The sequence below is a fragment of the Mycteria americana genome, unplaced genomic scaffold, assembly GCF_035582795.1.
Source record: "Mycteria americana isolate JAX WOST 10 ecotype Jacksonville Zoo and Gardens unplaced genomic scaffold, USCA_MyAme_1.0 Scaffold_174, whole genome shotgun sequence".
NCBI lineage: Eukaryota > Metazoa > Chordata > Aves > Ciconiiformes > Ciconiidae > Mycteria > Mycteria americana.
In genome coordinates, this window is record NW_027445514.1 from 26,581 (window position 1) to 51,397 (window position 24,817).

At 67.2% G+C, this 24,817-nt stretch overlaps 1 protein-coding gene across 1 annotated transcript in view; it reads left to right on the forward strand.

Moving 5' to 3' along the window:
• Positions 1-24,817, forward strand: part of PRR12 (proline rich 12) — a 56,880-nt gene that overhangs the window by 21,560 nt on the left and 10,503 nt on the right. Inside the window, 7 exon segments of the mRNA XM_075489528.1 lie at positions 1,947-5,407; positions 9,878-9,907; positions 9,909-10,413; positions 12,979-13,304; positions 18,143-18,259; positions 20,451-20,584; positions 22,916-23,277. Of these exon segments, the coding sequence (XP_075345643.1) occupies positions 1,947-5,407; positions 9,878-9,907; positions 9,909-10,413; positions 12,979-13,304; positions 18,143-18,259; positions 20,451-20,584; positions 22,916-23,277 (4,935 nt within the window).

Here is a 24,817-nt window from a genome sequence, read left to right on the forward strand (position 1 = left end):
ACCCCCACTTGCCCCGGGGAACTTCTACTTGCCCCAGGGGGTCTCCATGTACCCCAGGGCATCCCCACTTGCCCCAGGGAACTTCCACTTGCCCTGGGAGCATCCCCACTCACCCCAGGGCACCCCCATTTGCCTCAGAGAGCTTCTACTTGCCCCAGGGGGGTCCCCACTTGCCCCAGGGCACTCCCATTTGCCTCAGAGAGCTTCTACTTGCCCCGGGGGGCTCCCCACATACCCCAGGGCATCCCCACTTGCCCCAGGGCATCCCCACTTGCCCCAGAGAGCTTCTACTTGCCCTGGGAGCATCCCCACTTGCCCCAGGGCACCCCCACTTGCCCCGGGGAACTTCTACTTGCCCCAGGGGGTCTCCATGTACCCCAGGGCATCCGCACTAGCCCCAGGGCACCCCCATTTGCCCCAGGGAGCTTCTACTTGCCCCGTGTGAGTCCCCACGTGCCCCAGGGCATCCCCACTTGCCCCAGAGAGCTTCTACTTGCCCTAGGGGGGTCCCCACTTGCCCCAGGGCACCCTCATTTGTTCCAGAGAGTTTCTATTTGCCCCGGGCGGGTCCCCATGTGCCCCAGGCCATCCCCACTTGCCCCAGAGAGCTTTTACTTGCCCTGGGAGCGTCCCCACTTGCCCCACGGCACCCCCATTTGCCCCAGGGAGCTTCTCCTTGCCCTGGGGGGGTCCCCACATACCCCAGGGCACCCCCATTTGCCCCAGGGAGCTTCTACTTGCCCCGTGCAGGTCCCCACATGCCCCAGGGCATCCCCACTTGCCCCAGAGAGCTTCTACTTGCCCTGGGAGGGTCCCCACTCACCCCAGGGCATCCCCACTTGCCCCAGAGAGCTTCTCCTTGCCCTGGGGGGGTCCCCACTCACCCCAGGGCATCCCCGCTCACCCCGGAGAGCTTCTACTTGCCCCGGGGCATCCGCACTAGCCCCAGGGCACCCCCATTTGCCCCAGGGAGCTTCTACTTGCCCCGTGCAGGTCCCCACATGCCCCAGGGCATCCCCACTTGCCCCAGAGAGCTTCTACTTGCCCTGGGAGGATCCCCACTTGCCCCAGGGCACCCCCACTTGCCCCAGAGAGCTTCTACTTGCCCCAGGGGGTCTCCACATACCCCAGAGCATCCCCACTTGCCCCAGAGAGCTTCTCCTTGCCCCAGGGGGGTCCCCACATACCCCAGGGCACCCCCATTTGCCCCAGGGAGCTTCTACTTGCCCCGTGCAGGTCCCCACATGCCCCAGGGCATCCCCACTTGCCCCAGAGAGCTTCTACTTGCCCTGGGAGGGTCCCCACATACCCCAGGGCATCCCCACTTGCCCCAGGCCATCCCCACTTGCCCCAGAGAGCTTCTCCTTGCCTTGGGAGGATCCCCACTTGCCCCGGGCATCCCCGCTCGCCCCGGAGAGCTTCTCCTTGCCCTGGGAGGATCCCCACTTGCCCAGGGCATCCCCGCTCGCCCCAGGGAGCTTCTCCTTGCCCCAGGGGGGTCCCCACTTGCCCCAGGGCATCCCCATTTGCCGCAGAGAGCTTCTCCTTGCCCTGGGTGGGTCCCCACTTGCCCCGGGCATCCCCACTTGCCCCAGGGAGCTTCTACTTGCCCTGGGAGGATCCCCACTCACCCCAGGGCATCCCCACTTGCCCCAGAGCATCCCCACTTGCCCCAGAGAGCTTCTCCTTGCCCTGGCTGGGTCCCCACTTGCCCCGGAGAGCTTCTCCTTGCCCTGGGTGGGTCCCCACTTGCCCTAGGAGGATCCCCACTTGCCCCAGAGCATCCCCACTTGCCCCGGAGAGCTTCTCCTTGCCCTGGGTGGGTCCCCACTTGCCCTGGGCATCCCCACTTGCCCCGGAGAGCTTCTACTTGCCCCGGGCCATCCTCCCTCCCCCCCCCCCCCCCCCCTTCTCACCCCCTCTCTCTCTCTCCCCCCTCCCCGCAGCCATGCACACGCCGGCGCCGGCCGAACTGTTCATCTCGGGAGCTCTGCCGGGGTCGGGCACCTTCCCCTCCTCCTCGGCTCTCAGCGCCTACCAGCACCCGGCCTCCTTCAGCGGCCGCAGCTTCCCGGTCAGCTCGCCGCTCAGCTTGCCCGAGGCCGCCTTCAGCCCCGGCTCCAACGGGCTCCTCTCCCCCCACGACCCCCTGCTCCACATCAAACCCACCCAACCCAGCGTCCCTTCTTCTTTGGGTTTCGAACGTCTCGGCAGCGCCGTGTTGGGGTCCGGTTTACCGGCGCAAAGTTCGGCGTATCGCGGGCCGCCGAGTTCGTCGCAGTTTAATTTGCTTTCGGCTCCTTTAGCCGCTCCGGCGGAACAACCCGCTCAACTTTACAACGCTTCCGTTTTCGGAGGAGGAGGAGGAGGAGGAGGTGGCGGCGGCGGAGGCGGCGACCGGGCCGTGCCGCGACAGGACAGCGTCATCAAGCACTACCAGCGGCCGGCGGGTGCCCAACCGCAGCTACCGCCGGCGGCCCACAGCCTCCAGCACTACCTGAGCTGCGGCGGTACCTACCAGCAAATGCCGCACCGCGCCGCCCTTTCCTGCAGCCCCTTGGGCGAGCAATCCCCCGCCAGCTCCGAGGGATCTCAACAACCCCCCAAAAACGCCCCGGCCCCCCGACCGGAACCGACGCAGAGTTACCGACCCATCATTCAATCTCCGGCGTATTCCGGCGGAGGCGGCGGCGGAGGCGGCGGCGGCGGCGGCGGCGCGACCGGCGGCGGCGGCGGCGGCGGCGGGGGCGGCAACGGCGGCACCAAATCCAAGAGTTACTCGGCGTCGCGGCAGACCCCTCGCTCCACCGCCACCCCCAAGTGCCAAAGCAGCTACACCCCCAGCACCCCCAAACCCAGCTCCGTCATCGCCAGCCAGTCCCCCGCCTATTCTCCGGGCCAACCCCAAAATTTACTGGCCATGGGGCCGGCCGCCGGCTACGGCGCCAACCCCCCGGCTCCGCAAAGCCTGGGGGCCGGCGGGCAGCCCGCCGGGGGCTTCAGCGGCGGGCAGGGGGGGGAGCTGGGGGGCAAAGCCCCCAGTTACCCGGCCGGGGGGCAAGGCGGGGGGCCGGGGGGCCAGGGCGGGCAGGGGCTGCAGCCCTGCGTCAGCCAGGGCCAGACCTATTCCCCCGAGCAGCTCCAGGCGCTGCCCTACGGGGTGCAGCCCGAGGGGGGGCAGGCGGCGGCGTACGGCCCCCCGGCCCCCTCCCAGGGCTTGCCCACCGCCAGCCCCTCCCTCAGCTACAGCACCGGCCACTCGCCCGCCATGCCGGCCCCCTTGCCCTACGCCGGCTTGGGGGGCTCCAGCCCCTCGCCCATCATCCGACCCCTCCAGTCCCCGCCGGCCGCCCGGCCCCAGAGCGGGGCGTCTCCGGGCCAGTCCCAAAAATACCTGGGGTCGGTGTTATCCCCTTCTTTCATGGCGCCGGGTTACGGGGGGGGGCCGGGGGGGGGGTTGGAACGCCCCCCCGCTTTCGGCAAAGGGGGGAAAGGCGACGCGGAGCTGCTGGCGGCCGAACGCAGCGAGGACGAGGATTTCCTCATCCAGCATCTCCTGCAAGCCCCCAGCCCCCCCCGCGGGCCGGCCGAGGGGCTGGGGGCCTGCGAGGAGCGGGGGGGGGCGGGCAAAGGTTTGGGGGGCTACGGGGGGCTGGGGAAGGCGGAGGAGAGGTACCAGCTGCAGAGCGTGATCCGGCCCAATTCCAACTTGGAAGGGCCGGCGGCGCTGGAATTGGCTTTGCTGAAGGAAAAGAAAAAACCCGAGCGCCCCAAGGAATATCGGGGGGCCGGCGGGGGGGCCGGCGGCGGGGGCGAGGGGCTGGCGGCCACCTCGGTGGTCCATTACGGCCACCAGCCCCCCCAGCTGGATTCTTACGGGCAGGAGCTGAAGAAACCGGCCGAACACTTGGCCGGCGGCAAGGAGCTGGGGCAGCCCCACGCTTACTTGCCCAAGACCCCCGAGCACGGGCGGTTGGTAGCCGAGGGCCCCCCCCTGGAGCCCCACGGGCTCCTGCTGGACCCCCCCCCCGAACTGGGGCCGGTACCCGTGGTACCGGTGGCCGTCCCCGTGCCGGGGGGGTCCCTCCTCCCCTCCGTCCTGACCCACACCCAGAGCCAGCTGCACCCCCGTGCCAAGGGCAGACCCCCCCTGGACGTCCACCTCCTGGAGCAGCAGCGGATGCCGCCCCCCCCGCCGCCCCCCCCGCCGCCCCCCCCGGCTCCTCCGGCCCCCCCGGCCCCCCCGGCCGCCCCCTCGCCCCAATTGCTCTTGGAAGCCCACCTGCATCAAGCCCACGTCCGCTCGCAGGGGCTGGACCCCCAGGCCCCCCCGCCGCTGCCCCCCGAACCCATGGAGGTCTTGCCGGCCCCCCAAGAGATCCAAGACTTTTTGGAGCCCCCCTTGGGGTTGGAACCTCACTTGGGACAAGCCGGGGGGGTCCAAGGACCCCCCGGTCACCTCCTGGACCCCGAGGGGGGTCCGTCGGTGGCCCCCGCCCCGCTGGAAGCCAAGGACCAGTTCGCCGAAGGGGGGAGCCCGGCGGGGGGCAAGGGCCGCTTCGTCCCCCTCACCTCCATCTGCTTCCCCGACGCCCTGCTGCAGGACGAGGACCGCGGCTTCTTCCCCGGCATGGAGGACATGTTCGGTCCCCCCCCCGAAGACTTCCCCAAGACCACCGAGGAAGAGGAAGAGGAAGGAACGGGGGGGCTGGAAGCCCGTCCCGAGGGGTTGAAGGCTCCCCCTTACGACATGGGGCAGAGCTACCCCGCCTTCTGCCCCGCCGAGGGGGCGGCCGGCGAAGCCCCCCCCTTGGGCTTGGAGCCCCCCAAACACGAGCTGCCCTCCACCGTCAACGCCGAACCTTTGGGACTGATCCAGAGCACGGGCGAGGGGACCAAACCCCCCCTGGCCGCCCCCCTTTTTTGCTCTTCCAAACCCAAGAAGCTGCTCAAGACCTCGTCCTTCCACCTCCTCCGCAAGCGGGACCCCTTCCCGCCCCCCAAAAAAACCTACGCCCAGGAGTACGAGTTCGAGGACGACGAGGACAAAGCCGACGTCCCCGCCGACATCCGCCTCAACAGCCGCCGGCTACCCGATCTCTTGCCCGACCTCATTTCCAGTTGCCGAGCCCGGCCCAGCCTCAGCCCCATGGGGGACATCGACTTCTGTCCCCACCCCGGACCCCATCCCGGACCCAAGAAACGAGGGCGCAAACCCACCAAACCCAAACGCGAGGGACCCCCCCGACCCCGGGGACGACCCCGCATCCGACCCTTGGCCGAACCCCCCGGTCTCCTGGCCCCCGACGGTCCCAAAAAGCCCCGGGGACGAGGACGGGGACGGGGCAAGAAGGGCGGCGAGGAGGGGGCCGACGGCAACGGCCTGGAGCCCCTCAAGCCCCTCAAGGTGAGGATTTGGGGGGGGGTTGAGGGGGTTTTGGGGTGCTGTTGGATGCTGTGGGGTCTTGAGATGCAGCGGTTGGGGGAAAGGGGGGGTTTGGGCTTTTTGGGGGGTTCCCTGTGGTCCGTTGCCTCCCAGTGGCCCCCCAAATCCCCAAAGTTGGAGATGGCAATGGCTTGGAGACCCTTCAAGCTCTTCAAGGTGAAGATTTGGGGGGGTTTTGGGGTGCTGGGGGGTTCTGTGGGGTCTTCGGAGGTGAAGGTTGGGGGGAAAGGGGGTGTTTGGGCTTTTTGGGGGGCTCCCCGTGGTCTTCTGCTCTGTGATGGCCCCAAAAAGCCCCGAGGTTGGACGTAGCGATGGCTTGGAGCCCCTCAAGGTGAGGATTTGGGGGGGTTTGAGCGGGTTTTGGGGTGCTGTTGGATGTTGTGAGGTCTTTGGAGGCGAAGGTTGGGGGAACAGGGGGTGTTTGGGCTTTTTGGGGGGCTCCCCGTGGTCTTCTGCTCTCTGATGGCCCCAAAAAGCCCCCAAGGTTGGACGTAGCGATGGCTTGGAGCCCCTCAAGGTGAAGATTTGGGGGGGTTTGAGGGGGTTTTGGGGTGCTGGGGGGTGCTGTGGGGTCTTCGGAGGTGAAGGTTGGGGGAACAGGGGGTGTTTGGGCTTTTTGGGGGGCTCCCCGTGGTCTTCTGCTCTGTGATGGCCCCAAAAAGCCCCGAGGTCGGACGTAGCGATGGCTTGGAGCCCCTCAAGGTGAAGATTTGGGGGTTTTGGGGTGCTGGGGGATGTTGGGGTGTCTTGAGGTGCAGCGGTTGGGGGAACAGGGGGTGTTTGGGCTTTTTGGGGGGCTCCCCGTGGTCTTCTGCTCTCTGATGGCCCCAAAAAGCCCCGAGGTTGGACATAGCGATGGCTTGGAGCTCCTCAAGGTGAAGATTTGGGGGTTTTGGGGTGCTGGGGGATGTTGGGGTGTCTTGAGGTGCAACGGTTGGGGGAAAGGGGGTGGTTTGGGCTTTTTGGGGGGCTCCCCGTGGTCTTCTGCTCTGTGATGGCCCCAAAAAGCCCCAAGGTTGGACGTAGCGATGGCTTGGAGCCCCTCAAGGTGAGGATTTGTGGGGGCTTGGGGGGGTTTTGGGGTGCTGTTGGATGTTGTGGGGTCTTTGGAGGCGAAGGTTGGGGGAACAGGAGGTGTTTGGGCTTTTTGGGGGGCTCCCCGTGGTCTTCTGCTCTGTGATGGCCCCAAAAAGCCCCGAGGTTGGACGTAGCGATGGCTTGGAGCCCCTCAAGGTGAGGATTTGGGGGGGGTTGAGGGGGTTTTGGGGTGCTGGGGGGTCTTGAGATGCAGTGGTTGGGGGAAAGGGGGGGGTTGGGCTTTTTGGGGGGCTCCCCATGGTCTTCTGCTCTGTGATGGCCCCAAAAAGCCCCGAGGTTGGACGTAGCAATGGCTTGGAGCCCCTCAAGGTGAGGATTTGGGGGGGTTTGAGGGGGTTTTGGGGTGCTGGGGGGTGCTGTGGGGTCTTGAGATGCAGTGGTTGGGGGAAAGGGGGGGGTTGGGCTTTTTGGGGGGTTCCCCGTGGTCCGTTGCCTCCCAGTGGCCCCCCAAATCCCCAAAGTTGGAGATGGCGATGGCTTGGAGACCCTTCAAGCCCTTCAAGGTGAGGATTTGGGGGGGTTTTGGGGTGCTGGGGGGGTCTTTGGAGGCGAAGGTTGGGGGAAGAGGGGGTGTTTGGGCTTTTTGGGGGGGGGGCGTGGCCTCTTGCCCCCCAAAAGCCCCGGGGTTGGGGGTGGGGCCGAGGGCAGTGGCTTGGAGCCCCCCCAGGTGAGGATTTGGGGTGATTTAGGGGGGTTTTGGGGTGCTGGGGGGTGCTGCGGCCTCGGGGGATGCGGCGATTGGGGGGGGGGGGGGGGAGGGGATATTTGGGGGCTTGTTTCCAGTTGGTGGGCCATTGGGGGGCACTGGGAGGAACTGGGGGGCACTGGAATGTCCTGGGGGGGCACTGGTAAGTACTGGGGGGCTCTGGGGGGGGGTGGCATGTGCTACAAGGGGTTACTGGGTGCTAGGGGCTTCGTGGGGGGCACTGGGAGATAATGGGGGGCACTGGGAGATAATGGGGGGGCACTGGGAGATAATGGGGGCACTGGGAGCTCCTGGGGGGGCACTGGGAGCTCCTGGGGGGCACTGGGAGATAATGGGGGGCACTGGGAGCTCCTGGGGGCACTGGAAAATAATGGAAGCAGTGGGAGATAATGGGGGGCACTGGGAGATAATGGGGGGGCACTGGGAGATAATGGAGGGGCACTGGCAGACGATGGGGGCACTGGGAGACACTGGGGGGCACTGGGAGATAATGGGGGTACTGGGAGATAATGGAGGGGCACTGGGAGATAATGGGGGGGGGCACTGGAAGCTCCCTGAGGGCACTGGGAGATAATGGGGGCACTGGGAGCTCCTGAGGGGGGCACTGGGAGCTCCTGGGGGGCACTGGGAGATAATGGGGGGGCAATGGGAGATAATGGGAGCACTGGGAGCTCCTGGGGGGGCACTGGGAGCTCCTGGGGGGCACTGGGAGATAATGGGGGGTACTGGGAGCTCCTGGGGGGCACTGGGAGATAATGGGGGGGCACTGGGAGTTCCTGGGGGCACTGGAAAATAATGGAAGCAGTGGGAGATAATGGGGGGCACTGGGAGATAATGGGGGGGCACTGGGAGCTCCTGGGGGGCACTGGGAGATAATGGGGGGGCACTGGGAGATAATGGGGGGGCAACTGGAAGCTCCCTGAGGGCACTGGGAGGCAACGGAGGCACTGGGAGACAATGGGGGGCACTGGGAGATAATGGAGGGGCACTGGGAGACGATGGGGGCACTGGGAGACACTGGGGGGCACTGGGAGATAATGGGGGTACTGGGAGATAATGGAGGGGCACTGGGAGCTCCTGAGGGGGGCACTGGGAGCTCCCTGAGGGCACTGGGAGATAATGGGGGCACTGGGAGATAATGGGGGCACTGGGAGCTCCTGAGGGGGGCACTGGGAGCTCCTGGGGGGCACTGGGAGATAATGGGGGCACTGGGAGCTCCTGAGGGGGGCACTGGGAGTTCCTGGGGGGCACTGGGAGATAATGGTGGCACTGGGAGATAATGGGGGGGCACTGGGAGATAATGGGGGGCACTGGAAGCTCCCTGAGGGCACTGGGAGATAATGGGGGGGCACTGGGAGATAATGGGGGGGCACTGGAAGCTCCTTGAGAGCACTGGGAGGCAACGGAGGCACTGGGAGATACTGGGGGGCACTGGGAGATAATGGAGGGCACTGGGAGATAATGGAGGGGCACTGGGAGACACTGGGGGGCACTGGGAGATAATGGAGGGGCACTGGGAGATAATGGGAGCACTGGGAGCTCCTGGGGGGCACTGGGAGATAACGGAGGAGCACTGGGAGATAATGGGGGCACTGGGAGATAATGGGGGGGGCACTGGCAGATAATGGGAGCACTGGGAGATAATGGAGGGACACTGGGAGATAATGGAGGGCACTGGGAGACACTGGGGGGCACTGGGAGATAATGGGGGGCACTGGGAGATAATGGAGGGCACTGGGAGACACTGGGGGGCACTGGGAGATAATGGGAGCACTGGGAGCTCCTGGGGGGCACTGGGAGATAACAGAGGAGCACTGGGAGATAATGGGGGGGGCACTGGGAGATAATGGGAGCACTGGGAAATAATGGAGGGGCACTGGGAGATAATGGGAGCACTGGGAGATAATGGGGGGGCACTGGGAGATAATGGAGGAGCACTGGGAGATAATGGGGGGGGCACTGGGAGATAATGGAGGGGCACTGGGAGATAATGGGAGCACTGGGAGACAACGGAGGTACTGAGAGATAATGGGGGGGCACTGGGAGATAATGGTGGCACTGGGAGATAATGGGGGCACTGGGAGATAATGGGAGCACTGGGAGATAACGGAGGGGCACTGGGAGATAATGGGAGCACTGGGAGACAACGGAGGTACTGGGAGATAATGGGGGGGCACTGGGAGATAATGGGGGCACTGGGAGATAACGGGGGGGCACTGGGAGATAATGGGAGCACTGGGAGACAACGGAGGTACTGGGAGATAATGGGGAGGCACTGGGAGATAATGGGAGCACTGGGAGACACTGGGGGGCACTGGGAGACACTGGGGGGCACTGGGAGATAATGGAGGGGCACTGGGAGATAATGGGAGCACTGGGAGCTCCTGGGGGGCACTGGGAGACACTGGGGGGCACTGGGAGATAATGGGGGCACTGGGGGGCACTGAGAGATAATGGAGGGGCACTGGGAGACACTGGGGGGCACTGGGAGATAATGGGGGGGGCACTGGGAGACACTGGGGGTCCCTGGGGCCACCGGGCCATCCCAGGGGGGTCCCCTAACCCCCCCCCCCTCCCCCCCTTTCTCTCTCCCCCCCCCTCCCCCTCCCCCTCCCCTCCCCCTCCAGATCAAGCTGGCGGTGCCCAAGGGGGGGGAGGGCCCCCTGCCGCCGGAGGGGGGGGGTCCCCCCGTCCCGGGCGCCCCCCCGCCGGGGGCCGACCCCCCCCCCCCTGGACAGCAGCCAGACGCGGGAGCGCATCAAGCAGAAGATCAAGGAGGTGGAGGAGAAGCAGCCGGAGATGAAGTCGGGTTTCATGGCTTCCTTCTTGGATTTCCTCAAATCCGGCAAGCGCCAGGCCTTGCCCCCCGCCGCCACCAGCCCCTCCAAGACCCCCCGGGTTCCCCCCGCCGCCCCCTTCGCCGTGGGCCCCCCCATTTTAACGGGGGGCTTGGAGGGGACGGAGGGCGAGGGTTTGGTCATGGCTTGTCCCAGCCCTTGCAAGCGCCTGGACGAGGAGCTCAAGCGCAACCTGGAGACTTTGCCTTCCTTCTCCTCCGACGAGGAAGACTCCGTCAGCAAGAACCAGGACCTGCAGAAGAGCATCTCCTCCGCCATCTCCGCCCTCTACGACCCCGCCGACCGCAAGGACCCCGACCCCGCCGGTGGGTGCTCCCCAATCCCCCCCCACCCACCACCCACCACCCCGCACCACCCCGCCACCCCTTTCCCTCGCGCTTCCGGCACCCGAAGGGATCGTCCCGGGCACTGGGGAGACCTGGGAGGCCCCTGGGACCCATAGAGGGGTCCTGGGACCCATAGAGGCGTCCTGAGAGTCACTGGGACCCATAGAGGGGTCCTGAGAGTCACTGGGACCCATAGAGATCTCCTGGGACCCATAGAGATCTCCTGGGACCCATAGAGGGGTCCTGGGGCCCATAGAGGCGTCCTGAGAGTCACTGGGACCCATAGAGACCTCCTGGGACCCATAGAGGGGTCCTGAGAGTCACTGGGACCCATAGAGGTCTCCTGGGACCCATAGAGATCTCCTGGGGCCCATAGAGGGGTCCTGAGAGTCACTGGGACCCATAGAGATCTCCTGGGGCCCATAGAGGGGTCCTGAGAGTCACTGGGACCCATAGAGACCTCCTGGGACCCATAGAGGTGTCCTGGGACCCATAGAGGGGTCCTGAGAGTCACTGGGACCCATAGAGGTGTCCTGAGAGTCACTGGGACCCATAGAGACCCCCTGGGACCCATAGAGACCCCCTGGGACCCTCGTTGGGGGTGGCTGGGTGCCCCTGGGACCCTCCCAGGACCCATAGAGACCCCCTGGGACCCATAGAGACCCCCTGGGACCCATAGAGACGCCCTGGGACCCTCGTGGGGGGGGCTGGGTGCCCCTTGGACACTCCTGGGACCCATAGAGACCCCCTGGGACCCATAGAGACCCCCCGCGACCCTCGTTGCAGGGGGCTGGGTTCCCCTGGGACCCTTCTGGGACCCATAGAGACCCCCCGGGACCCATAGAGACCCTCTGGGACCCTCGTTGGGGGGGGCTGGGTGCCCCTGGGACCCTCCTGGGACCCATAGAGACCCCCTTGGGACCCATAGAGACCCCCTGGGACCGTTGTTGGGGGGGCTGGGTGCCCCTGGGACCCATAGAGACCCTCTTGGGACCCATAGAGACCCCCTGGGACCCTCGTTGGGGGGGGCTGGGTGCCCCTGGGACCCTCCCGGGACCCATAGAGACCCCCCGGGACCCATAGAGACCCCCTGGGACCCTCGTCGGGGGGGGGCTGGGTGCCCCTGGGACCCTCCTGGGACCCATAGAGACCCCCTGGGACCCATAGAGACCCCCTGGGACCCTCGTTGCGGGGGGCTTGGTGCCCCTGGGACCCCCCTGGGACCCATAGAGACCCCCTGGGACCCATAGAGACCCTCTGGGACCCTCATTGGGGGGGCTGGGTGCCCCTGGGACCCATAGAGACCCTCCTGGGACCCATAGAGACCCCCTGGGACCCTCATTGCGGGGGGCTGGGTGCCCCTGGGACCCCCTGGGACCCATAGAGACCCCCTGGGACCCTCGTTGGGGGGGGGCTGGGTGCCCCTGGGACCCCCTGGGACCCATAGAGACCCCCTGGGACCCATAGAGACCCCCTGGGACCCTCGTTGCGGGGGGCTTGGTGCCCCTGGGACCCCCCTGGGACCCATAGAGACCCCCTGGGACCCATAGAGACCCCCCGGGACCCTCGTTGCGGGGGGCTTGGTGCCCCTGGGACCCCCCTGGGACCCATAGAGACCCCCTGGGACCCATAGAGACCCTTGGGACCCTCGTCGGGGGGGACTGGGTGCCCCTGGGACCCTTCTGGGACCCATAGAGACCCCCTGGGACCCATAGAGACCCCCTGGGACCCTCATTGGGGGGACTGGGTGCCCCTGGGACCCCCCTGGGACCCATAGAGACTCCCCGGGACCGTCGTTGGGGGGGCTGGGTGCCCCTGGGACCCATAGAGACTCTCTTGGGACCCATAGAGACCCCCTGGGACCCTTGTTGGGGGGGGCTGGGTGCCCCTGGGACCCTTCTGGGACCCATAGAGACCCCCTGGGACCCTCGTTGGGGGGGCTGGGTGCCCCTGGGACCCATAGAGACCCCCTGGGACCCTCGTCGGGGGGGACTGGGTGCCCCTGGGACCCATAGAGACCCCCTGGGACCCTCGTCGGGGGGGGGGCTGGGTGCCCCTGGGACCCTTCTGGGACCCATAGAGACCCCCCGGGACCCATAGAGACCCCCTGGGACCCATAGAGACCCTCTGGGACCCTCGTGGGGGGGGGCTGGGTGCCCCTGGGACCCCCCTGGGACCCATAGAGACCCCCCGGGACCCATAAAGACCCCCTGGGACCCTTGTTGGGGGGGGCTTGGTGCCCCTGGGACCCCCCTGGGACCCATAGAGACCCCCTGGGACCCATAGAGACCCCCTGGGACCCTCGTCGGGGGGGGGCTTGGTGCCCCTGGGACCCTTCTGGGACCCATAGAGACCCCCTGGGACCCATAGAGACCCCCCGGGACCCATAGAAACCCCCTGGGACCCCCCCAAACCCCTGGGGAAGGGACCCCCAAGGAGCACCCCCCCCACCCCCCCCACCCCCCCCACCCCCCAGCCCCCCATGTCCCCGGGGCCGTCCCCTGACCCCCACCCCCCCCCCCCCACCCCCGTGTCCCCCTCCAGACGTCCCCCCGCCGGAGGAGAAGCCGCCGAGCCCGGTGCCCTCGGAGAGCTCCCAACCCGACCCCCCCGCCCCGGTGATTTCGGTGGCCTCGGTGGCCCCGGCGTCCCCTCCGGTGGCCAAAGCCCCCCCCCCCGAGCCGGTGGCCCCCGCGTCCCCCGAGCGGGAGGAGCCCGAGGACTCGCGGCCGCTTCACCTGGCCAAGAAGCAGGAGACGGCGGCCGTCTGCGGGGACACCGACGAGGACGAGGCCGAGAGCGGCGGCGAGGGCATCTTCCGCGAGAGGGACGAGTTCGTCGTGCGCGTGGAGGACATCCAGGCCCTCAAGGTGGGCACTGGGAGGCACTGGGAGGCACTGGGAGGCACTGGGAGAGGCACTGGGAGCACTGGGAGGGGCACTGGGGGCATCTTCCGTGAGCAGGATGAGTTTGTTGTCTGCATTGAGGATATCCAGGCTCTCCAGGTGGGCACTGGGAGGGACTGGGAGGCACTGGGAGGCACTGGGGGGCACTGGGAGGCAGGAAGAGGCAGTGGGAGAGGGACTGGGAGCACTGGGAGGCAGGAAGAGGCAGTGGGAAGGGGACTGGGAGCACTGGGAGAGGGAGGGGAGAACGTCTGGGAGAGGGACGAGTTCGTCGTGCGCGTGGAGGACATCCAGGCCCTCAAGGTGGGCACTGGGAGGCACTGGGAGGCACTGGGAGGGACTGGGAGGCACTGGGAGGCAGGAAGAGGCAGTGGGAGAGGCACTGGGAGCACTGGGAGGGGCACTGGGGGCATCTTCCGTGAGCAGGATGAGTTCGTTATCTCCATCGAGGATAGCCAAGCCCTCGAGGTGGGCACTGGGAGGCACTGGGAGGGACTGGGAGGCACTGGGAGGGACTGGGAGTCAGGAAGAGGCACTGGGAGAAACTGGGAGCCAGGAAGACGTACTGGGAGGCACTGGGAGAGGGACTGGGAGGCACTGGGAGCCAGGAAGAGGCACTGGGAGAAACTGGGAGCCAGGAAGACATACTGGGAGGCACTGGGAGAGGGACTGGGAGGCACTGGGAGCCAGGAAGAGGCACTGGGAGAAACTGGGAGTCAGCAAGAGGCACTGGGAGGCACTGGGAGAGGCACTGGGAGCACTGGGAGGGGCACTGGGGGCATCTTCCGTGAGCAGGATGAGTTTGTTGTCTGCATCGAGGATAGCCAGGCTCTCCAGGTGGGCACTGGGAGGGACTGGGAGGGACTGGGAGAGACTGGGAGTCGGGAAGAGGCAGTGGGAGAGGGACTGGGAGCACTGGGAGGCAGAAAGAGGCAGTGGGAAGGGGACTGGGAGCACTGGGAGAGGGAGGGGAGAACGTCTGGGAGAGGGACGAGTTCGTCGTGCGCGTGGAGGACATCCAGGCCCTCAAGGTGGGCACTGGGAGGCACTGGGAGGCACTGGGGGGCACTGGGAGGCAGGAAGAGGGCACTGGGAGCACTGGGAGGGGCACTGGGGGCATTTTCCGTGAGCAGGATGATTTTGTTGTCTGCATTGAGGATAGCCAGGCTCTCCAGGTGGGCACTGGGAGGCACTGGGAGGGACTGGGAGGCACTGGGAGGCAGGAAGAGGGCACTGGGAGCACTGGGAGGGGCACTGGGGGCATCTTCCATGAGCAGGATGAGTTCGTTATCTGCATCGAGGATAGCCAGGCCCTTGAGGTGGGCACTGGGAGGGACTGGGAGGCACTGGGAGAGACTGGGAGGCAGGAAGAGGCACTGAGAGAGGGACTGGGAGGCACTGGGAGGCAGGAAGGGGCACTGGGAGGCAGGAAGAGGCACTGGGAGAGGCACTGGGAGCACTGGGAGGGGCACTGGGGGCATCTTCCGTGAGCAGGATGAGTTTGTTGTCTGCATTGAGGATAGCCAGGCACTCCAGGTGGGCACTGGGAGGCACTGGGAGGCACTGGGAGGGACTGGGGGGCACTGGGAGGCAGGAAGAGGCAGTGGGAGAGGCACTGGGAGCACTGGGAGAGGCACTGGGAGCACTGGGAGGGGCACTGGGGGCATCTTCCGTGAGCAGGATGAGTTTGTTGTCTGCATTGAGGATAGCCAGGCTCTCCAGGTGGGCACTGGGAGGGACTGGGAGGGACTGGGAGGCACTGGGAGGGACTGGGAGTCAGGAAGAGGCAGTGGGAGAGGGACTGGGAGCACTGGGAGGCAGAAAGAGGCAGTGGGAAGGGCACTGGGAGCACTGGGAGAGGGAGGGGAGAACGTCTGGGAGAGGGACAAGTTCGTCGTGCGCGTGGAGGACATCCAGGCCCTCAAGGTGGGCACTGGGAGGCACTGGGAGGCACTGGGAGGCACTGGGAGGCACTGGGAGGCAGGAAGAGGGCACTGGGAGCACTGGGAGGGGCACTGGGAGCACTGGGAGGGGCACTGGGGGCATCTTCCGTGAGCAGGATGAGTTTGTTGTCTGCATCGAGGATAGCCAGGCCCTTGAGGTGGGCACTGGGAGGGACTGGGAGGCACTGGGAGAGACTGGGAGCCAGGAAGAGGCACTGGGAGGGACTGGGAGAGGGACTGGGAGGCACTGGGAGCCAGGAAGAGGCACTGGGAGGAAGTGGGAGTCAGGAAGAGGTACTGGGAGGCACTGGGAGCCAGGAAGAGGTACTGGGAGGCACTGGGAGAGGGACTGGGAGAGGGACTGGGAGGCATTGGGAGCCAGGAAGAGGCTCTGGGAGAAACTGGGAGTCAGGAAGAGGTACTGGGAGGCACTGGGAGCCAGGAAGAGGTACTGGGAGGCACTGGGAGAGGGACTGGGAGGCATTGGGAGCCAGGAAGAGGCACTGGGAGAAACTGGGAGTCAGGAAGAGGTACTGGGAGGCACTGGGAGCCAGGAAGAGGTACTGGGAGGCACTGGGAGAGGGACTGGGAGGCACTGGGAGCCAGGAAGAGGCACTGGGAGGCACTGGGAGGCAGTGGGAGCCAGGAAGAGGCACTGGGAGGCACGGGGAGTCAGGAAGAGGCACTGGGAGGCACTGGGAGAGGGACTGGGAGGCACTGGAGCCAGGAAGAGGCACTGGGAGGCACTGGGAGGCACTGGGAGCCAGGAAGAGGCACTGGGAGGCACTGGAAGAGGCACTGGGAGGCACTGGGAGAGCCACTGGGAGGCACTGGGAGGCACTGGGAGCCAGGAAGAGGTACTGGGAGGCACTGGGAGAGGCACTGGGAGGCACTGGGAGAGGGACTGGGAGGCACTGGGAGTCAGGAAGAGGGACTGGGAGGCACTGGAAGAGGCACTGGGAGGCACTGGGAGAGCCACTGGGAGGCACTGGGAGAAACTGGGAGCCAGGAAGAGGTACTGGGAGGCACTGGGAGAGGCACTGGGAGGCACTGGGAGAAACTGGGAGCCAGGAAGAGGCACTGGGAGAGCCACTGGGAGGCACTGGGAGGCACTGGGAGCCAGGAAGAGGCACTGGGAGGCACTGGGAGAGGCACTGGGAGGCACTGGGAGAAACTGGGAGCCAGGAAGAGGCACTGGGAGAGCCACTGGGAGGCACTGGGAGTCAGGAAGAGACACTGGGAGGCACTGGGAGGCACTGGGAGAGGCACTGGGAGCCAGGAAGAGGCACTGGGAGGCACTGGGAGAGGTACTGGGAGGCACTGGGAGAAACTGGGAGCCAGGAAGAGGCACTGGGAGAGCCACTGGGAGGCACTGGGAGTCAGGAAGAGGCACTGGGAGGCACTGGGAGAAACTGGGAGCCAGGAAGAGGCACTGGGAGGCACTGGGAGCCAGGAAGAGGCACTGGGAGGCACTGGGAGAGGGACTGGGAGGCATTGGGAGCCAGGAAGAGGCACTGGGAGAAACTGGGAGTCAGGAAGAGGTACTGGGAGGCACTGGGAGCCAGGAAGAGGTACTGGGAGGCACTGGGAGAGGGACTGGGAGGCACTGGGAGCCAGGAAGAGGCACTGGGAGGCACTGGAGGCAGTGGGAGCCAGGAAGAGGCACTGGGAGGCACGGGGAGTCAGGAAGAGGCACTGGGAGGCACTGGGAGAGGGACTGGGAGGCACTGGGAGCCAGGAAGAGGCACTGGGAGGCACTGGGAGGCACTGGGAGCCAGGAAGAGGCACTGGGAGGCACTGGAAGAGGCACTGGGAGGCACTGGGAGAGCCACTGGGAGGCACTGGGAGGCACTGGGAGCCAGGAAGAGGTACTGGGAGGCACTGGGAGAGGCACTGGGAGGCACTGGGAGAGGGACTGGGAGGCACTGGGAGTCAGGAAGAGGGACTGGGAGGCACTGGAAGAGGCACTGGGAGGCACTGGAGAGCCACTGGGAGGCACTGGGAGAAACTGGGAGCCAGGAAGAGGTACTGGGAGGCACTGGGAGAGGCACTGGGAGGCACTGGGAGAAACTGGGAGCCAGGAAGAGGCACTGGGAGAGCCACTGGGAGGCACTGGGAGGCACTGGGAGCCAGGAAGAGGCACTGGGAGGCACTGGGAGAGGCACTGGAGGCACTGGGAGAAACTGGAGCCAGGAAGAGGCACTGGGAGAGCCACTGGAGGCACTGGGAGTCAGGAAGAGACACTGGGAGGCACTGGAGGCACTGGAGAGGCACTGGGAGCCAGGAAGAGGCACTGGGAGGCACTGGGAGAGGTACTGGGAGGCACTGGGAGAAACTGGGAGCCAGGAAGAGGCACTGGGAGAGCCACTGGAGGCACTGGGAGTCAGGAAGAGGCACTGGGAGGCACTGGGAGAAACTGGGAGCCAGGAAGAGGCACTGGGAGGCACTGGGAGCCAGGAAGAGGTACTGGGAGGCACTGGGAGAGGCACTGGGAGGCACTGGGAGCCAGGAAGAGGCACTGGGAGGCACTGGGAGGCGCTGGAATTCAAGAACAAACACTGGCAGACCCTGAGAAACCAACTGCAACCTATCGGGAGGCACCAGTGCAGTTACTGGTGCTTACTGGGAGGCACTGGGGGGGATCTGCGGGGGGGCGAGGCCGGGTTTTGGGGTGCCGGGGGGGGGGGGGGGCAGGGCAGGGTTATGGGGTCGGGGGGGGGGGGGGGGCCCGAGCTTTGAGGCCGGGTTTCGGGGTGCCGGGGGGGGGGCAGGGCACTGTTATGGGGTCGGGGGGGTAGTGGGGGGGGTCAGGTTTTGGGGTGCAGCCCCCCCCCCCCCGGTGACCCCCCCCCTTCGCAGCTGGCGCTGCAGACGGGCCGGGAGCCCCCCCCGATCTGGCGGGTGCAGAAGGCCCTGCTCCAGAAGTTCACCCCCGAGATCAAGGACGGGCAGCGCCAGTTCTGCGCCACCAGCAACGTGAGCGGGGGCCCCCCCAAATCCTGGGACACCCCCCCAAATCCTGGGACACCCCCCCAAATCCTGGGACAACCCCCCCCCAAATCCTGGGACCCCCCCCCCAAATCCTGGGACACCCCCCCCCCCCCCAAAACTTGGGAACCCCCCCCCGAAATCCTGGGACACCCCCCCCAAAACCTGGGACCCCCCCCAAATCCTGGGACACCCCCCCAAGTCCTGGGACCCCCCCCCAAATCCTGGGACACCCCCCCCCCCCCCAAAACTTGGGAACCCCCCCCCGAAATCCTGGGACACCCCCCCCAAAACTTGGGACCCACTCCAAACCTGAGACCCCCCCCCCCAAATCCTGGGACCCCCCCCAAAACTTGGGAACCCCCCCAAACCTGAGACCCCCCCCCCCAAATCCTGGGACATCCCCCCAAATCCTGGGACCCCCCCAAAACCTGGGATCCCCCCCCAAACCTGAGACCCCCCCCCCAAGTCCTGGGATCCCCCCCCCAAACCTGAGACACCCCCCCCCAAATCCTGGGGACCCCCCCCCCCAAAACTTGGGAACCCCCCCAAACCTGGGATCCCCCCCCCCAAACCTGGGATCCCCCGCAAATCCTGGATCCCCCCCCAAATCCTGGGATCCCCCCCCCAAACCTGAGACCCCCCCCAAATTCTGGGATCCCCACCAAAACCTGGGACCCCCCCCAAATCCTGGGATCCCCCCCAAATCCTGAGACCCCCCCCCCAAAATCTGGGACCCCCCCAAACCTGAGATCTCCCCCAAAATATTGAAGCCCCCCCCCAAAACCTGAGCCCCCCCCCCGCCAAATCCTGGGACACCCCCAAACCTGAGACCCCCCCCCCCCAAAACCTGCGATGCCCCCCAAACCTGAGACCCCCCCCCCAAATCCTGAGACCCCCCCCAAATCCTGGGACACTCCCCAAGACCTGAGACCCCCCCCCAAAACCTGCCCCCCCCCCAAAACCGAGAACCCCCCCAAAACGTGGGGACCCCCCCCAAAATGGGGGACCCCCCCCGCCAAAATGGGGACCCCCCCCGACTGGGACCCCCCTCCTCAAATTGGCACACCCCCCCCCCCAAAACTGGGACCCCCCCTAAAATGGGTGACCCCCCCCCCCAAAACTGGGACTGCTCCTGAAAATAAAGACACCCCCCCCCAGAAATGGGGACCCCCCCCCCAAAATGGGGACCCCTCCCTGAAGTGGGGACCCCCCCTGCAAATGGGGACCCCCCCCAAAAGAGGGAAAAGTCCCCCCAAAACAGAGACACCCCCCCCCATTAGAAATGGAGATGCCCCCCCCCCCCCCCCCCAAATGGGACCCTCCAGGAGATTGGGGGGTCCCGGGGGTGTTTGGGGTGCGGGGGGGGTGTCCCTGGGGGGGTCCCGGGGGTGTTTGGGGTGCGGGGGTGTCCCTGTGGGGTCCCGGGGGTGTTTGGGGTCTGGGGGGGTCCCTGGGGGGGTCCCAGGGGTATTTGGGGTGCGGGGGCGGGGGGGGTCCCTGGGGGGGTCCCAGGGGTGTTTGGGGTCTGGGGAGGGTCCTGGGGGGGGTCCCTGGGGGGGTCCCAGGGGTATTTGGGGGTGGGGGGGGTGTCCCTGGGGGGGTCCCGGGGTGTTTGGGGTGCGGGGGGGGGGGTCCCTGGGGGGGTCCCGGGGGTGTTTGGGGTGCGGGGGGGTCCCTAGGGGGGTCCCGGGGGTGTTTGGGGTCGGTGGGGGGGGGGGGTGTCACTGGGGGGGGGTCCTGGGGGTATTTGGGATGCAGGGGGGTCCCTGGGGGGGTCTGGGGGCTCCCCCGGGGGGTATTTGGGGTTGGGGGGGGGGGCCCTGGGGGGGGTCCTGGGGGCATTTGGGGTATGGGGGGGGGGGGCTGGGGGCTCCCCGGGGGGTATTTGGGGTTGGGAGGGGTTCTGGGGGGGGTCGTGGGGTAATTTAGGGTTGGGGGGGGTCCCTGGGGGGGGGGGGGTCCTGGCATAATTTAGGGTTGGGGGGGTCCCTGGGGGGGGGGTCCTGGGGTAATTTGGGGTTGTGGAGGGGTCCCTGGGGGGGGGGGGGGGGTTCTGGGGCATTTTTGGGGTCAGGGGATCCCAGAGGGGTCCGGGGGGCCCTTGTTGGGGGGGGGGGGGGGGGCGGAGGTATCGGGGTCCCCCCTGACCCCCCCGTGCCCCCCCCCCCCCCTCCAGTACCTGGGGTATTTTGGGGACGCCAAGAACCGGTACCAGCGCCTGTACGTCAAGTTCCTGGAGAACGTCAACAAGAAGGACTACGTGCGGGTCTGCTCCCGCAAGCCCTGGCACCGGCCCCTCGCCGCCGTCAGGTGGGGACACTGGGGACGTTGGGGACATCGGGGACATCGGGGACACTGGGGACATCGGGGACGTTGGGGACATCGGGGACGTTGGGGACATCGGGGGCATTGGGGGCATTGGGGACGTGGGGGGACACGGGGCTACGTGCGGGTCTGCTCCCGCAAGCCCTGGCACCGGCCCCTCGCCGCCGTCAGGTGGGGACGTCGGGGACGTCGGGGACGTTGGGGACGTTGGGGACATCGGGGACATCGGGGACGTTGGGGACGTTGGGGACGTTGGGGATGTTGGGGGCATTGGGAGCATCGGGGGTATTGGGAGCATCGGGGGCATTGGGGACATTGGGGACATCGGGGGCATTGGGGACATTGGGGACATTGGGGACGTTGGGGATTTTGGGGGCATCGGGGACATCGGGGACATCGGGGACATTTGGGACATTGGGGGTGTCGGGGACGTTGGGGACGTTGGGGACATCGGGGGCACTGGGGACATCGGGGACATTGGGGACATTGGGGACGTTGGGGACATTGGGGACACCGGGGGCATTGGGGGCATTGGGGACGTGGGGGGACACGGGGCTACGTGCGGGTCTGCTCCCGCAAGCCCTGGCACCGGCCCCTCGCCGCCGTCAGGTGGGGACGTCGGGGACATCGGGGACGTTGGGGACATCAGGGGCATTGGGGACATCGGGGACGTTGGGGACGTCGGGGACGTTGGGGATGTTGGGGACATCGGGGACATTGGGGACATCGGGGGCATTGGGGGTGCAGGGGGACATGGGGGGACGTGGAGGGACACTGGGGACATCGGGGACATTGGGGACATCGGGGACGTTGGGGACATTGGGGGCGTCGGGGACGTTGGGGACATTGGGGACGTCGGGGACGTTGGGGACAGGGGGACATGGGGGGATGGGATGTGGGGGGACACGGGGCTACGTGCGGGTCTGCTCCCGCAAGCCCTGGCACCGGCCCCTCGCCGCCGTCAGGTGGGGACATCGGGGACGTCGGGGACGTTGGGGACATCGGGGACGTTGGGGACATCGGGGGCACTGGGGACATTGGGGACATCAGGGACGTTGGGGACACGGGGACATGGGGGGACGTGGGGGGACACGGGGCTACGTGCGGGTCTGCTCCCGCAAGCCCTGGCACCGGCCCCTCGCCGCCGTCAGGTGGGGACGTCGGGGACATCGGGGACATCGGGGGCATCGGGGACGTTGGGGACATCGGGGGCACTGGGGACATTGGGGACATCGGGGACGTTGGGGACATCAGGGACGTTGGGGACATTGGGGGCGTCGGGGGCATTGGGGGCGTCGGGGACGTTGGGGACATCGGGGACGTCGGGGACATTGGGGACATCGGGGACATTGGGGGCGTTGGGGACGTCGGGGATGTTGGGGACGTCGGGGACATTGGGGACATCAGGGATGTTGGGGACATCGGGGACATCGGGGACATTGGGGACATCGGGGACGTCGTGGACATCAGGGACGTTGGGGACATCGGGGACATTGGGGACATCGGGGACATCGGGGACATCAGGGACATTGGGGACATTGGGGGCGTCGGGGATGTTGGGGACATCGGGGAAATTGGGGACGTTGGGGACATCGGGGACATCGGGGGTGCAGGGGGACATGGGGGACGTGGGGGGACACTGGGGACATCGGGGGCGTGGGGGGACACAGGCCCATGGGCAACACGGGGACATGGGGGTCCCCATTGTCCCCAAGGACCTGGGGGACATTTGGGGGGGTCCCCATTGTCCCCATGGCCTCGGGGGGGCTGGGGGGGGAGCTTGGGGGGTCCCCATTGTCCCCAAAGATTTTGGGGACATTGGGGGGGGGTCCTGGGGGGTCCCCATGGCCTGGGGGGGGGTGGGGGGGGGCTTGGGGGGGTCCCCATTGTCCCCAAAGATTTTGGGGACATTGGGGGGGGGTCCCCATGGCCTCGGGGGGGGGGGGGGGGCCTGGGGGGTCCCCATTGTCCCCAAAGATCTTGGGGACATTGAGGGGGGGGGTCCCCAAGGACCTGGGGGGACATTTTGGGGGGTCCCCATTGCCCCCCATGGCCTCGGAAGGGGGGGGTCCGGGGGGGGGGGGTCCCCCATTGTCCCCTGGGGGACATTTGGGGGTGTCCCCATTGCCCCCCGGTCTGGGGGGGGGGGAGTTGGGTGTTCCTGGGGGGGGGGGGGGGTCCCCGATACCCCCATGGTTCAGGGGTTTTTGGGGGGTCCTTGGGGGGGGGTTGCCCATTACCCCCATAATCTGAGGGGGTTTTGGGGGGGTCCCCACCCCCCCTGACCCCCCCCCTCTTTCTTTCTCCCCCCCCCAGGAGGCAGAGCCAACCCAAAGCCAGCGGCCCCAAAGCCCCGGCCCCCCCCAAAATAGAGAAACCGGAGCCCCCCGAAAAACCCCCCAAACCCGAACGCCCCGAAAAACCCCCTCGCCCCGAGAAACCCCCCAGGCCGGAGAAACCCCCCAAACCTGAGAGACCCCCCAAACCGGAGAAACCGGAAACCCCGGCCCCCGCGCCGGCCGCGGGCCCCCCCCGGGTACCCCCCGGCCCCCCCAAACCCAAACCCAAGCCCCCCAAAGTCAAAGCGGAGCCCCCCCCCAAAAAGAGGAAAAAATGGCTCAAGGAGGCGGCGACGTCATCGGAGTCCGAATCCAGCCCCGACCCCCAGAGCGAGGAGGGTGAGTTGGGGGGGGGGGGGCACCCCAATATTTGGGGGGGGGGACACCCCGATATTTGGGAAGGGGGGGGCGCTGGGGGGGTCCCTCGGGGTGTTTGGGGGGCAGGAGGGGGGAATTGGGGGGGGGGGCTGAGGATTTGGGGGGGTCTTGAGGATTTGGGGGGGGGGCTGGGGATTTTGGGGGGGTCCTGGGGATTTTGGGGGGGGGGTCCTGGAGATTTGGGGGGGTCCTGGGGATATTGGGGGGGTCCTTGGGGTATTGTTGGGGGGGGAATGGGGGGTTGGGGGGGTCCCTCGGGGTGTTTGGGGGGCAGGAGGGGGGAATTGCGGGGGGGGGCCTGAGAATTTTGGGGGGGTCTTGAGGATTTGGGGGGGGGCTGGGGATTTTGGGGGGGTCCTGGAGATTTGGGGGGGTCCTTGGGGTATTGGGGGGGGGGCTGGGGATTTTGGGGGGTCCTGGGGATCCTGGGGGGGGGTCCTTGGGATATTGTTGGGGGGGGGGGAATGGGGGGTTGGGGGGGTCCCTCGGGGTGTTTGGGGGGCAGGAGGGGGGAATTGCGGGGGGGGGCTGAGGATTTGGGGGGGGTCTTGAGGATTTGGGGGGGGGGCTGGGGATTTTGGGGGGGTCCTGGAGATTTGGGGGGTCCGTGGGGTATTGGGGGGGGGCTGGGGATTTTGGGGGGGTCCTGGGGATCTTGGGGGGGGGGTCCTTGGGGTATTGGGGGGGGGAATGGGGGGTTGGGGGGGGGCAGGGGTTTTGGGGCAGGAGGGGGGAATTGGGGGGGGCCCTGAGGATTTGGGGGGGGGGGAATGGGGATTTTGGGGGGGTCCTGGAGATTTGGGGGGTCCATGGGGTATTGAGGGGGGGCTGGGGATTTTGGGGGGGTCCTGGGGATCTTGGGGGGGGGTCCTTGGGGTATTGGGGGGGGGGAATGGGGGGTTGGGGGGGTCCCTCGGGGTGTTTGGGGGGCAGGAGGGGGGAATTGGGGGGGGCCCTGAGGATTTGGGGGGGGTCTTGAGGATTTGGGGGGGGGGGAATGGGATTTTGGGGGGGTCCTGGGGATCTTGGGGGGGTCCTTGGGGTATTGTTGGGGGGGGGGTTGGGGGGGGGGCAGGGGTTTTGGAGGTGTCGTTGGGGGGGCCCGGGAGTTTTGGGGAGGCGGCAGGGGGGAATGGGGGGAGCTGGAGCTTCCTTGGGGGGTTTTGGGGGGTCCCTGAGGATTTGGGGGTGCTGGGGGGGGAGGGGCTGGGTCGTCTTTTGGGGGGAACTGGGGGCTTTTGGGGTGCGGGGTTCTTAAAGGGGCGATGCTCCCTGCGGGTGGGGCTCCAGCAGCCGCGGGGCTCCCGTTTAAAAGGGCGGGAGGTGTGTGTCAGGGGGCGGGGCTTAGCCGGAAAAGGGGTGGGGCTTCTTTCGTGGGCGGGGCTCCAGTTTAAAGAGGCAGCGCACCTCCTTAAAGGGGGCGTGGCCGCTATGGGAAGGGGTGGGGTCCGCGTTGTGGGCGGAGCTCTTAAGGGGGCGTGGGTTTTTTATGTGGGCGGGG